Here is a 14,060-nt window from a genome sequence, read left to right on the forward strand (position 1 = left end):
GCCCTGCTCCCACCCTGATTCCAGCCTGGGGGCTGCAGATTCTGAATTTCTGACCTCCAGAACTGCAAGACGCTACATGTGTGCTGGTTTAAAGCACTGTTTGTGGTAACATGTTATAGCAGCAAGAGAGAATTAACACAACCCCCACATCCAGGTGACAGCCTCTCTCCTTTGTCCCTCCCATATCTCCTCTTGGTCTGAGGATAGACACGCCACCTGCCCCCACAAGAAGGTGAAGGCAGCCAGCCACGTTGCCATCAACTCTTTAATCTCTCCAGCTGACGACTACATGGTGGAATACACTTTTTGAAATTTTTGAGACAGGGTCTCGCTCTGTCACTCAGGCTGGAGTGCGGTGGCATGATCTTGGCTCACTGCAACCTCCGCCTCCTGGGCTCAAGCTTTCCTCCCACCTCAGCCTCCTGAGTAGCTGGGATTACAGGCACCTGCCACCACGCTCAGCTACTTTTTTTTGTATTTTTAGTAGAGGCGGGGTTTTGCCATGCTGCCCAGGCTTATCTCGAACTCCTGGTTTCAAGCAATCTGCCCATCTCAGCCTCCCAAAGTGCTGGGATTACAGGCGTGAGCCACCGTGCCCAGCCAGAATACACTTTAAAACAGTCTCGCAGTCAGTTGCAATGGCTCACTCACACCTGTAATCCCAACACTTTGGGAGGCCAAGGTGGGCAGACTGCTTGAACCCAGTAGTTCAAGACCAGCCTGGGCAACATGGCGAAACCCTCTCTTAAAAAAAAAAAAATACCTCTCCCTCTCCCTCTCTTTCCACGGTCTCCCTCTGATGCCGAGCCAAAGCTGGACTGTACTGCCGCCATCTCGGCTCACTGCAACCTCCCTGCCTGATTCTCCTGCCTCAGCCTGCCGAGTGCCTGTGATTGCAGGAGCGTGCTGCCATGCCTGACTGGTTTTCGTATTTTTTTGGTGGAGACGGGGTTTCACTGTGTTGGCCAGGCTGGTCTCCAGCTCCTAACCGCGAGTGATCTGCCAGCGTCGGCCTCCCCAGGTGCCGGGATTGCAGACGGAGTCTCGTTCACTCAGTGCTCAATGTTGCCCAGGCTGGAGTGCAGTGGCGTGATCTCGGCTCGCTACAACCTCCACCTCCCAGCCGCCTGCTTTGGCCTCCCAAAGTGCCGAGATTGCAGCCTCTGCCCGGCCGCCACCCCATCTGTGAAGTGAGGAGCGTCTCCGCCTGGCCGCCCATCGTCTGGGATGTGAGGAGCCCCTCTGCCCGGCTGCCCAGTCTGGGAAGTGAGGAGCGCCTCTTCCCGGCCGCCATCCCGTCTAGGAAATGAGGAGCGTCTCTGCCCGGCTGCCCATCCTCTGAGATGTGGGGAGCGCCTCTGCCCCGCCGCCCCATCTGGGATGTGAGGAGCGCCTCTGCCCGGCCGCGACCCCGTCTGGGAGGTGAGAAGCCCCTCCGCCCGGCAGCTGCCCCGTCTGAGAAGTGAGGAGCCCCTCCGCCCGGCAGCCGCCCCATCTGGGAAGTAAGGAGCGTCTCCACTCGCCCCGTCCGGGAGGGAGGTGGGGGCCAGCCCCCGACCGGCCAGCCACCCCGTCCGGGAGGTGGGGGGCGCCTCCGCCCGGCCACCGCCCCGTCCGGGAGGTGGGGGGCGCTTCTGCCCGGCCGCCCCTTCTGGGAAGTGAGAAGCCCCTCTGCCCGGCTGCCACCCCGTCTGGGAGGTGTACCCAACAGCTCATTGAGAACGGGCCATGATGACGATGGCGGTTTTGTCGAATAGAAAAGGGGGAAATGTGGGGAAAAGATAGAGAAATCAGATTGTTGCTGTGTCTGTGTAGAAAGAAGTAGACATAGGAGACTCCATTTTGTTCTGTACTAAGAAAAATTCTTCTGCCTTGGGATGCTGTTGATCTATGACCTTACCCCCAACCTGGTGCTCTCTGAAACATGTGCTGTGTCCACTCAGGGTTAAATGGATTAAGGGCAGTGCAAGATGTGCTTTGTTAAACAGATGCTTGAAGGCAGCATGCTCGTTAAGAGTCATCACCACTCCCTAATCTCAAGTACCCAGGGACACAAACACTGCGGAAGGCCGCAGGGTCCTCTGCCTAGGAAAACCAGAGACCTTTGTTCACTTGTTTATCTGCTGACCTTCCCTCCACTACTGTCCTATGATCCTGCCAAATCCCCCTCAGAGGAACACCCAAGAATGATCAATAAAAATAAAATAAAATAAAATAAAATAAAATAACATTAGCCAGGTGTAGTGGTGTGTGCCTGTGGTCCCAGCTACTAGGGAGGCTGAGTTGGGAAGATCACTTGAACCCGGGAGGCAGAGGTTGCAGTGAGCTGAGATCACATCACTGCAATCCAGCTGGGTGACAGAGTGAGACCCTGTCTCAAAGCAAAACCAAAACCAAAACCAAAACAAACCAGTCGCTCATTGTTAACACCAAGTATTTCTGTTGCCTATTAAGCCACAGTGTCCTTGGTATATATCAAACTGGATTCTTGATTTGTTCAGTGGCAAGCCCTGGTTCATTCAAAAAAGCAGAAACGCTGAGGTGCAGAAGAATCTATCTTCTCTCTTAACAGTTCTTTTTTTTTTTGACATGGAGTCTTGCTTGTCGCCAAGGCTGGAGTGCAGTGGTGCAGTCTCGGCTCACTGCAAGCTCTGCCTCCCAGGTTCAAGGGCTTCTCCTGCCTCAGCCTCTCGAATAGCTGGGACTACAGGTGCTAGCCATTACGCCCAGTTAATTTTTGTATTTTCAGTAGAGATGGGGTTTCACCATGTTGGCCAGGCTGGTCACGAACTCCTGACCTCAAGTGATCCGCCTGCCTCAGCCTCCCAAAGTGCTGGGATTACAGGTGTGAACCACCATGCTCAGCCTCTCTTAACAGTTCTCACTGTCTTCGTAACTTTAACAAGACAAGCTTTGATGAGCATAAACCATGTCTGATGTCCAGCTCTGCAGTCTAAAAAAGACAGTATCTTCTAATTTAAAATGCTGCAGGTTGGGTGCAGTGACTCCTGCCTGTAATCCCAACACTCTGGAAGGCTGAGGCAGGAGGATCGCTTGAGGCCAGGAGTCTGAGACTAGCCTAGGCAACACAGCGATACCCCATTTCTACTAAAAACAAAAACAAAACAGCGGGTGTGGTGTCGCATTCCTGCAGTCACAGCTACTCGAGAGCCTAAGGCAGAAGGATCCCTTGAGCCAAGGAGTTCAAGGCTGCAGTGAGCTACAATCATGCTACTGTACTCCAGGCTGGGTGACAAAGTGAGATCCTATCTTAAAAAAAAAAAAAAAAAAAAAAAAAAAAAGTTGCTGACAGGGCATCTGCTGGGGGCTCCAGGTGCTAAGCCTCCCCTACCAGAAGGGGCTCTCCCGACAGCTCCATCAGGGTCTTTGTCAGGACCCAGGACACCATCACAGCACAGCCAAAGCAGGCGCTGGCCTTGCTCCGAGCCTCTTCGAGTGAGGCCTGCCCATGGGATACCGCCAGCAAGCAGTGGAATTGTGCTCAGATGCTCTTGCAAAAGAAATCTCACCTCTGTAGTCAAAGGTGACCACATGGTAACCAAGGGAACTCAGCACCTGTAAAGTGAAAAATAAACATCTTTGGCAACAAATCCAAGCATCTGTATTGAGGGCAGCTTGCCGCTTACTAAACTCATCCAACTTTCTCTCCTCTGCCTTGTACGTAGTGGCAGCTTCATAAAGACTGTGACATGCTGCCTGACTCCTGGCTGGGTTTTATGAAACCCAGATGCCAACTGCCACTGCAGGACTTGCTGACATCCCTGCCTGGGAGCGCAGGAAGGCTCTCCCTTCCTCCTGCTTAGACGCTAGGGGGCCAGGAGCAGTGTCCGGCCGCAGCTCCACTCGTGCTGCAGGGCAGCCTCTGGGGTGGCCTCCTCTGGAGGCAGACAGCTCTCGGTGCTGCAGTGTGATGGTAGACCCCCAGGAGGAGGGCTACACTGTGCAGAGACCCCATCTGGGGACCCTTGCTGCAACCCAGTATTTCTTGGATTTTAAGCTCTTGTCAATTTTTTTTCTTACTGTTATTTTTTTTTAATCCCTACAGACTAGCTGACCTCTTTCATTTAGATCACTCCTCAAACACCCACCCCTGTGCCCTTGCTGGGGTGTGCCCAGAGCAACATGGGAGGCTGCCGCACCATCATGTCACCCAGAATCACAGCTCCCTTCTTTGGGGGGTTGTTGGGTGCTTCACCAGGGCAGCCTGCATTTCCCTGCCAGCTCCTAGCCACCGCAGAGGCTATAACCAGAGCCAACCTGCTCCAGCCCTGTTGACCTCAGCAGGGTGAATCATTTCTTTTAACAGAAACCTGAAAAAAGGACCAATCACTTCTCAAACTCTCCCCACATTTCCTGACTTAATGCAATTTACTCCAGGGGTAAAATCCTCCAATAGCTCAGAGCTGGGTGTGCCCCCGCCTCTGTCTGTGCCCCTGCCTCTGTCTGTGTCCCCTTCTGCCCTGTGGGCCAGTGCAGATGGCCCTCTGAGGGGAGGAGAGTGAGGCTGTTCCAACAGTATCTCTTGGGCTCCAAGACCCAGACAACCAGATGAAGAACAAAACCAAGCAACCAAGCACAAGTGAAGGTCTGCATGCCCTGCCCTAGGCACCCCCTGAATGTGGGGAGACCTGCAGGCGCTCCCACTGTGTGCCTGGAAGCTGATTCAAGTCTCGCCTGCAGCCCTTGCTGGGGTGAGCCTACAACCTGGCAGTCAGTGTAGCACCTGGAGCACCTGGTTTCTCTTTTCTTTTTTTTTTGTTTTTTGAGACGGAGTCTCGCTCTGTTGCCCAGGCTAGAGTGCAGTGGTGCCATCTTGGCTCACTGCAACCTCCGCCTCCCAGGTTTAAGCAATTCTCTGCCTCAGCCTCCTGAGTAGCTGGGATTACAGGCGCCCGCCACCACGCCTGGCTAATTTTTTTTGTATTTTTAGTAGAGACGGGGTTTCACCATCCTGGCCGGCTGGTCTTGAACTCCTGACCTTGTGATCCACCCATCTTGGCCTCCCAAAGTGCTGGGATTACAGGCGTGAGCCACCACACCCGGCCGTCTCTTTTCATTTTATACACAAGTAACATAACATTGAAAAACAATTTCCAGTGCTGCTTATGTAGTCTGCCAATATCTGCACTTGGTCTACAAAGCCCATACATTCTGATGTTGGGGCCCAGGCCTAGAAGCAGTGTGATGGGCAGTCACAGCAGAGGCAGCCAAGGCCCTACCTTCCAGCACGCCCATCCAAAGGCAGTGTTAAAAAGCTCAACACGCCTGTCATCCCAACACTTTGGGAGGCCAAGGTGGGAGGCCCAGGAGTTCGAGACCAGCCTGAGCAACATAGGGAGACCTCATTTCTACAAAAAAACAAACAAAAATTAGCTGGGCGTGGTGGCGGCATGCACCTGCAGTCTCAGGAGGCTGAAGCAGGAGGATAGTTTGAGCCCAGGAGGTCAACGCTGCAGTGAGCTGTGACTGTACCACTGCACTCCAGCCTGGGCAACAGAGGAGGAGGACCCTGTCTCACACACACAAACAGCCCAGCAATAGTTAACTCTCAAGCTGTGAGTCTTGTGACTCCCTTCACTTCCTGCCCTGGAAAGAACAGCCCAGGGAACAGGTGTGGGTGCTGCCTGCACTCACCTTGTAAAGCTCCACGCGGTGGTCGCCTCCTCTGGAGAAGAAAACAGGACATGGTGTGAGCACATCTTCTCAGAGTTGGGCCCCAGGTCAACCTGTCCTCCATACCCCAAACCAGGGAGAGGCCAATAAAAGAGGGCAGAACCTCTTCCTTGGGTCCCCCTAAGTAGCCCCACACTCGCCTCTGGCAGTGCTGTGCCAAGGGGGAGATGGTCTTAGCACTTTGGGGGAGATTTCTTAATGACTGCTTTTATTTTTCAGTAGGTAATGCACACCTACAGCCCCAAACTAGAAAGACACTAAAGGAAACACAGCAAGGCCTCATCCACCACACCTCAGCCCCTCCCAGCTTCCCTGTGCCAAGGACACCCTGTGTGGACAGAGGCTGTGCTCCAACAGGACCCGTGTGGGTGACTTCTGCCCTCACTTCTTGCTCTGCACATCTCAGCCGACCTTCAGAACTCTGCTTAGCCACACCGCCCTGGCCTCTCATGGTCATCTTGACTGTTTCCCACCTGGCACTAACTTCTGTTTGCTGCTGTGGCCACCCTGCCTTACAGCCCTTCACATGTGTGTGCTCTGCACATGGGATATGCTCCTAGAATCTCCCCAGGGAGACCCTGAAGTGCCGGAACGGCTGCCTCCCGCCCCTCACAGACAACTACAGCTTCACCGTGCATGTCGCTACTGAGACTAAGTGGGCTCGGCACAAACCCTCCCATTTGTACTTCCTTGTCTGAGGCCTGTCTAGGCTCCCTTCTCTCTTTCTTTCCAGTTGTTGGCCAGCTGTTAACCTGGACCGACCCCACAGCAGGGACATGGGCCACCTGGGAGGAGGGCGGGTCCACACTCTCCACACTCCCTAGCCGTGCTCCTCCTTCCTCAGGAGCGGTCTCAACATTTCAGGTATGGGGTCAGGAGTGTTGCTGGTTGGACACCAGGATGAGATGGAGGAGGAAGCCAATAAAGTACAGAAACAAAAATATAAAGGGTCAGGTGCAGTGGTTCACACCTGTAATCCCAGCACTTTGGGAGGCTGAGGTGAGCAGATCACTTGAGCTCAGGAGTTTGAGACCAGCCTGGTCAAATGGTGAAACCCATCTCTACTAAAAATACAAAAATTAGCTGGCTATGGTGGTGGGTGACTGTAATCCCAGCTACTCGGGAGACCGAGGCAGGAGAGTCACTTGAACTCAGGAGGCTGAGGTTGCAGTGAGTCAGGATTGTGCCACTGCACTCCAGCCTGGGCAATAGAGTGAGACTCTGTCTCAAAAATTAAAAAATAAAGGAATGAGTTTCAAGACAAGGAGGAAACACTGCAAAATATTTTCAGTTATCACTGTAAGAGTTCACAGTGGCTCTAAGTTTCTAAAATTTCCTACATTAAGCAAAAAAGGAACAGTTACTGGAAATCCAGGGGGTCTAGACCTCAGGGGGACCCGGGTGGTGGATCCCGCAGACCAGCGAAACCCCAGTGGGATGCACAGGACAAAGAAAGCAGGCAACGTGGGGGTGGCGAGGACTGCAGCCAGGCAGTCTCTGCAGGATTGGGAGGGGGCAGCAAACACTGAAAGTCACGGCATCCCTTTCTAACCTAAAGTTATAGGCAGGATCTTTTTTTTTTTTTTTAACCATGTGATGGGCACTGCAGAACTGAACCTTATTCACAGCCAACCACAGTTCTGTCATTTATAAAAAGATGCTGCAAGAGCTGTTTGTAGCCACTTGCTCTTTGAAAAGCAGAAGAGAAACCCGCTGCAGCTTGTCCCAGACAAAGAAGAAAGGAAACTGTGCAGCACATGCATGATTCAGTAGCTAGACACGCCATCCCTGACACAGAAACCGCCTCACGGGCCATGCCGCCAGGCTCTTTCAGCAATGCTCTCTGCAGGGTTCCACCATGCAGACCCCACCTAGGCCTGCTTTCCCCTCCAGAAGTGCCCAGCACAGCTCTCCTTGCTGGCTCTGCCTATAAAATGTTTGCCCCCAGCCCTGACATACCCTGGTGCCACACAGGACCTCGGCCCTGGCCCCGCAGCAGCCCTGTCTCCGTGCTGGGTCTGCCTCTGCGCTGGCTCCTGGCTACCTCTCTCACACACGAAGACCTTGGTGGTTTTCAAACAATGCTTTGTTCAGAAAATGTATCCCCTCCGCACCCACCCTGGGCTCTCCCACAGAGGCTCTTCTGAACAGCAATCACATGGTGTGGAAGGAGCACCCTTTTACGGCAGGGAGGCCAACTCCAGGGCAGCCAGTGGAAAGGACAAGCCATTAGACCCACTCAGGAAAAGCATCTGAGATAAAACTGGGCAGGGCTGATTAACCAAAGAGTGCATGAACTTCACCAACAGCCTGTTAGGGTGAGCAGAGAGCTCACACTGTAGGGCGGCCTGCAAAGACCCCAGCACCTGGTGCTTTCAGCCTCTCCCTCCTGCCCCTTCTCAGCACCTGCCACTTTTTTCCAGGAAGTGTGCCACCTCCTCCAGGGCTGCCCTGGCTCCGGCTTCACCTGTCTGCCACCTGGAGCTATCTTACAGGTAACAAAGATCTGCCTGCCACTTCAGGCAGCATGACAGATATGGAGAAAACCAGCTGCCAGTGAGCTGAAGCCGCCCATTCCCAAGAGCGCGAGGCACCCACAGCCAAGTGCCACTATGACCCCTCCTCGGAGGGACCCCAAAGCCCTCACTCTCCAAGAAACCCTGCTCCCCAAATCACATACCAGCAGATGCTGTGACCTTTGAGATTACAACAAGGAGAAAAAAACATGCCCCTCTGGCCGGGGAGCTCAGCTCCTGACTGAGACTCAGCCTCCTTCATCCCAATCCAGGCTGCAGCTCCAGATAGGGGACGGTCTGCACACAGCTTCCCACACTTGGTCCCCACGGAACACAGCCGTGCTGGCCTCAGCCTGTGGGAACCCTGCTTCATGTAAAGGTCACCTAAACTCCGCCTTCCCTCAACCCCTTCAGAACTCTGCCTTTCCCTTCGTTCTTGGGAGGCTCTCCCTCATTGCAGTGGGTCAGTACACCCAATTTTGTGGGACCGCAGGTTGCTCCTGCTGGTTTCCGGCAGACCGGGCCAGGACATTCCCACCCCAAAAAGGAGCCATGCTCCACAGCAAAGATGATGGGCTCCTCTCCCTCACCTGGTACCTGCGTTCCCATGCAGGTACAGAATGATAGGGTGGCTGGAAGCCAAGGCATCCTCATACCACATCTGGTCTTTGCCTTGGGCGTTCTTCCACCAGACTGCAGGGACGGTGTGCCTGCAGACAGAAGCAGAGGGGAGCGCAGGATCAGATGTCCCTTCCGTCCTCATCCTGGCGACTGCACGTGGTGTTACTTAATCAGCTCAAGTCCAGACAGCAGGGAGCTGCAGACCCCATCTAACTACAGGGGAACAGATGGGGGTGGGTGGTAGAAAACTATCCCCATCACTAGAATCAATAACCACGGAACTGCAGGCTGTGTGGATGGCACTGACAGCTTCAGCAGGAGCGTTCCCTGACTGGCACGCCAGCCTCCTCTGGGCCACAAAGGCTTGCAATGTGCCAGTTACCACTGGGGCCTGGCAGAGAAGCAGCACTTAGTCCATCTTGAGTAATAGCATTTTCCTCATACGTGCCCCACATCCCAGTTAACCCCATGCTTAAATTGTCCACAGTTTAACTCACAATGGATTTTAAACAGTACATGCTGTCACATTTGCTAATTCAGCAACACCAATGTTTGTGAGCCAGACTAGAAACCGGGCCATCGCTGACGCCATTTCTAATGTCAAGTATGCACCAACTTCCCAGTCTGCTCATGGTCCACACCTGGCTGGGCACTCTGAAGCTGCTGGTCTATCTAGCCAAACCCTCCTTCAGAGAGATACTGAGGTTAATTTTAACTCAGGCCACATCGAATACTGTTAATCACTGGGGAGGGTCCAAATTAATCACTTTTCTGTAAAGCTTATTCAAATTCATTCTGGATACCAGTGACAAGAATCTTTAAAAAAATTTAATGGCCAACTTCTTATTTTCTAGATCTTAAGCTTCAGCATCTCATTTCTAACGTCTCTCTCTGATCCGTTCAAAAGGATCACATTTTGGGATGGTTCTAGTCACTATGATCATCACTCCCATACAGTTATAAATTTGAGGGATAGGACGGCACATTTTGAAGGTGCTGGGAGCAGATGTGCTTCCAGTAGCCAGCCGCCCCAAACCTGGGCTCCTGACAAAGAGCCAGGGAACTCCTAGCCAGCAGAGAAACCCATTCCTGGGCCTCTCCTCTCAGCAGACAGGCGATGGCCAGGCATGGCCAGGAATGGCCCCCAGGCTCCACTCTAGGCCTTGAGGCCCTCCTTTCAGGAAGCTGGTGGGAGGGTCTGATGAAGCGATGGTGGGGGCAGTTGGTGAGCTGGGCCTGCTGCTGCCTGAGGGCCCAATGTCATTGTGACTGCCTAGGGCATGAGAGTGGGCAGCAGCCGCACTCACCAACACGCACCCACCAACACACAGCAACACACAGCGTGGCTGTCACTGCCTTGACACTTGCCACTGGCATCACTAAACAAAACCTTTTCTGGTAGCTGATAATGTATGCAGGAGTTGTTAGTACTTCCAGCCTAAGTCTCACCACCATAAACACCCTCCTGCAATAGGACAGACTCATGTTAACCAAGAAGAGGGCTGACCAAGTCCCACTCAGCAGCTTTGTGCAAAAAATGTCATGCTTCAGACAGAAACCTGAGGAGTCCCACAGTCACACATTGGTCAGTAAATGCTAGATTAAATCAAATCAGGAAGTGACAAAAGACTTTAATCCCAGCACCAACTACTAAGAACAAAAATCTCCCTTCTTGTTTTATGTTCTTTACCAAGGACCACTGTTAGAAATGTCTGAATGTTCTCTCATCCACACTGGGAAGCTACTCACAGCATTTCATTTAGAAGCTTCTCACATACACAGTGGTTTGCTGAGACAGCGGAAAGGGACGTTATGGCTACTGAAAAATAAATTCAGCTAGATAAAAGGGCTGTGATTCAGGCTCACTTCTCAGAGAAAAAGGGAAATGCTACAGTGAGGTTGGTCAATTTTAATTCAGCTGTTCAGAAGCACCACTTGTGTACAGAAGAAAACATTAAAATGTATTCCAAGGAGACACAGAGAAGTCACAAGGCTTATGTCCAGTGTAAACTTATGGCTTAAAAAAGTAAATACTCAGAAGACAGCCAACACCATCATCATCAGCTGGTGTGAAGCTATATGTGAAAAGAAATCAAGCTGTTTTCAGTATCTAGATGTTCACCTCTTGGAAAAGATATATATATATATATATTTTTTTTTTTTTTTTTTTTTTTTTTTTTTAGACAAGAGTCTCGCTCTGTTGCCCAGGCTGGAGTGCAGTGGCATAATCTCAGCTCACTGCAGCCTCTGCCTCCTGCGTTCAAGCAACTCTCTTGCCTCAAACTCCCGGGTAGCTGGGACTACAGGCGCGTGCCACCACGCCCAGCTAGTTTTTGTATTTTTTTTCAGTAGAGACGGGGTTTCACCATGTTGTTTAGGGTGGTCTCGAACTCCTGATCTCAAGTGATCCACCCGTCTCGGCCTCCCAAAGTGCTGGGATTACAGGCGTGAGCCACCGCGCCTGGATGGAAGATATATTCAAACCAGTGTTTGTGATTCTTCCCTTATATTCTCTTTTTTTTTGGAGACAGAGTCTTGCTCTGTCATCCAGGCTGGAGTGCAGTGGCGTGAACTCAGCTCACTGCAACTTCTGCCTCCTGGACTCAAGTGATCCTCCTGCCTCAGCCTCCCAAGTAGCTGGGATTACAGGTGTGCACCACCATGCCTGGCTAATTTTTGTATTTTTAGTAGAGATGGGGTTTCACCTTGTCGCCAAGGCTGGTCTCAAACTCCTGGACTCAAGTGATCCACTCGCCTCAGCCTCCCAAAGTGCTGGGATTACAGGTGTGAGCCACTGTGCCGGCCACTTATATCCTGTTTCTAGCTTCTTTGTTTGCTTTTCGTTTTTCCTAGAAACAAGTCTCTCTAAAAATAATAATCTGTTCACAAAGCCTTTGCTGTTTTGAAAGGCTGGGAATAGAGTTTAAAGCCATTGAATCTCTCAACATTAGGATGGATCAAATGTACTGAGATCTTTCCTTTAGGAAAGGAAGAGGTGAAGATAAAAATGAACAACATTTCAGAGGCCAATGTCAAAGACAGCACCAGCTCAGTCATGTAGGGTCCTTTCCTGCTGCTGGAGGGGCTGCAGAGCTCACTGGCACTCACCAGACTCCAATGGTCACGTCTTCCTCTGGCTGCAGGTAGTAGTTACACGTGTGATTCAAACCTTGATCCTGTGGTTTTTTCAAATCAATGAAATAGGGAACTCTTACTGTAGGAAATAAAGAGATGGAAATTAGGATTACTGGTGGATGAATACACACATGTACACACAAACATGCATACTCACACACGTGCACAGATATGCATCCACATGTGCACACACACACATGCACACCCACATGCACACACTGCAGAAGCTCTCAGAAAGCACCAAGTCCTTTTCCTGTGCAATCTTACAATGGTGCCAGACCTGCAGGCCCAGCCTCAGGCAGGGTATGGGCTGAGGCCAGCCAGCATGGGCAGGGACAGATACTGCAGTGAGGGCAAGGTCTGTGTAGAGACTGGAACGCTAAGGTCTAAGGTCATTCAAGGTGTGAGAAGATGCAAATGAGGGAAGGAAAGATCCCCAGCAGGTCTGAAGGATGGGCCAGCCAGGAGGGAGGCTGGGGAGGCTGAGCCTGCGAATAACTCAGGTGCCTGGTGGAGTGGGAAGGACAGCAGGAAAGGGGATGGCGCTGCAAGACCTGATGACCAACGGAACGTTGGGTGGCAAACAAGGTAAAGGGGATTCCAAAGTTTCCAGGACTGCTGCCTAACACAGAAAAGACAGCAGAAGGTGAGGTGTGGGGCAGCAAGAGGATGAATCCACAGGACCCATGCAGAGCAGAATGAAGTCAGTGCAATGGCCCAGCAGAAGTCCTGCATCTACCAGGTCATCTGCCAGCAGGACAGCGAGTGAATTAACCAGCACCTCACACTGTGGAAGACCATGGGGCCCTTAGACCTGGAGGAACCTCCAGGACCTGCGGGCAGATGAGAGGAGCAAGGTGACTGTGGGTGCGGGTGCGGTAGCCCCACTTTGTTATTGTAAAAACATGCAAATGAAACACGACCTCCACATGTGGCTGGGAGGATATACAGAAAGACAGAAGCCAGGCTGCTCACACAGCTTCAAAGTGTGTGTGGGGGGAGAATGGGGGCAATTTTTTCCTTATATACCATTGTAGTCTTGCTGCTTTTGGTGAACACAACTTTAAAATAAGTTTAACTGAAAAACAAAAAATTTAAAATAAACGCATGAACCCTGAGGTGGGATTTGCCTGCTTTATAAAATGGCAACTCCCAAAAGAGGCAATGACAGAGAGCAGTGTGGGCCTGGCTTCCCTCTGGTGGGTCCTGCCCCCGGGGAAGCTCTGCTGCTGACAGCTGTCTCTGGTGAAGACAGGGGTTGCATGACTCCCATGTCCGTGTGGCACATTGCACATCTAGCCTCACTTCCTCAAATGTCACCAGGCTGGACTCACGAGGACATGGGGACATACACACTCCTTCCCAGAAACTCCCTGAGCGTCTGTCCCAGACCATGTGGGGAGACAGTTCCTACCACCAGGGCTGCTGTTCATACCCCACCTTCTTACTCCATCTCTTCCCCAGGAAGCAGATACATCTTCAAAATTTTAGTAAGAAGTTTCTCTCAAAATAAAAAATGGCAAAGGAGATGATCCACATCCCCATTAGCTCCAGCTAAGCCAGGCTGCACAGTCTCTGAGGCAAGCCACCACCATCACCATCTGATGGCTCCTATTAGATTGCCAGCTCACATGACAGAGCTGGATTTTTTGATACCAGCCTGGGCAACATGGCAAAACCCCACCTCTACAAAAAATATAAAAATTACCCAGGTAAGGTGACATGTACCTGTGATCCCAGCCACTTGTGAGGCTGAGGAGGGAGAATCACTTGAGCCCAGGAGGTCAAGGCTGCAGTAAGCCAAGGTTGTACCACTGCACTCCAGCCTGAGTGACAGAGAGACCCTGTTTCAAAAAAAAAAAAAAAAAAAAAAAAAACTGGCTTTGAACCCGGCAGCCCGGCTGCACAGCCCTGCCTCCTGGCTGGCTGGACAGGAAGTCAGGGAGGTAATGAGCCTGGCCCCTGAGAGGCCTGGGAGGCCCGCCTGCCCTGTTATGGGCTGAGTTGTGCTCCCCAAGAAAGACTATGTTCAAGGCCTCACCCCCAGTACCTAAGAGTGTGACCTTACTTGGAAACAGTGTCTTTATGGAGGTA

General features: G+C 51.9%; 1 protein-coding gene across 6 annotated transcripts in view; it reads right to left on the reverse strand.

Annotated features, from left to right (window-relative positions):
- ABHD12 (abhydrolase domain containing 12, lysophospholipase) overlaps positions 1 to 14,060 on the reverse strand; it is a 96,165-nt gene that overhangs the window by 16,591 nt on the left and 65,514 nt on the right. For 4 of the 6 annotated variants that reach the window (XM_063802631.1, XM_054674913.2, XM_063802632.1 and 1 more), the window contains exons 3-7: positions 13,695 to 13,810; positions 11,940 to 12,045; positions 8,801 to 8,920; positions 5,656 to 5,686; positions 3,531 to 3,576 (exon numbers count right to left, since the gene is read on the reverse strand). In XM_063802631.1, coding sequence (XP_063658701.1) covers positions 3,531 to 3,576; positions 5,656 to 5,686; positions 8,801 to 8,920; positions 11,940 to 12,045; positions 13,695 to 13,810 — 419 coding nt within the window. The remainder of the gene's footprint in view (positions 1 to 3,530; positions 3,577 to 5,655; positions 5,687 to 8,800; positions 8,921 to 11,939; positions 12,046 to 13,694; positions 13,811 to 14,060) is intronic. The other 2 variants (XM_016937585.3, XM_003316855.6) reach the window with 1 other exon arrangement.

This window comes from Pan troglodytes, chromosome 21, assembly GCF_028858775.2.
Source record: "Pan troglodytes isolate AG18354 chromosome 21, NHGRI_mPanTro3-v2.0_pri, whole genome shotgun sequence".
In the NCBI taxonomy this organism is placed as follows: domain Eukaryota; kingdom Metazoa; phylum Chordata; class Mammalia; order Primates; family Hominidae; genus Pan; species Pan troglodytes.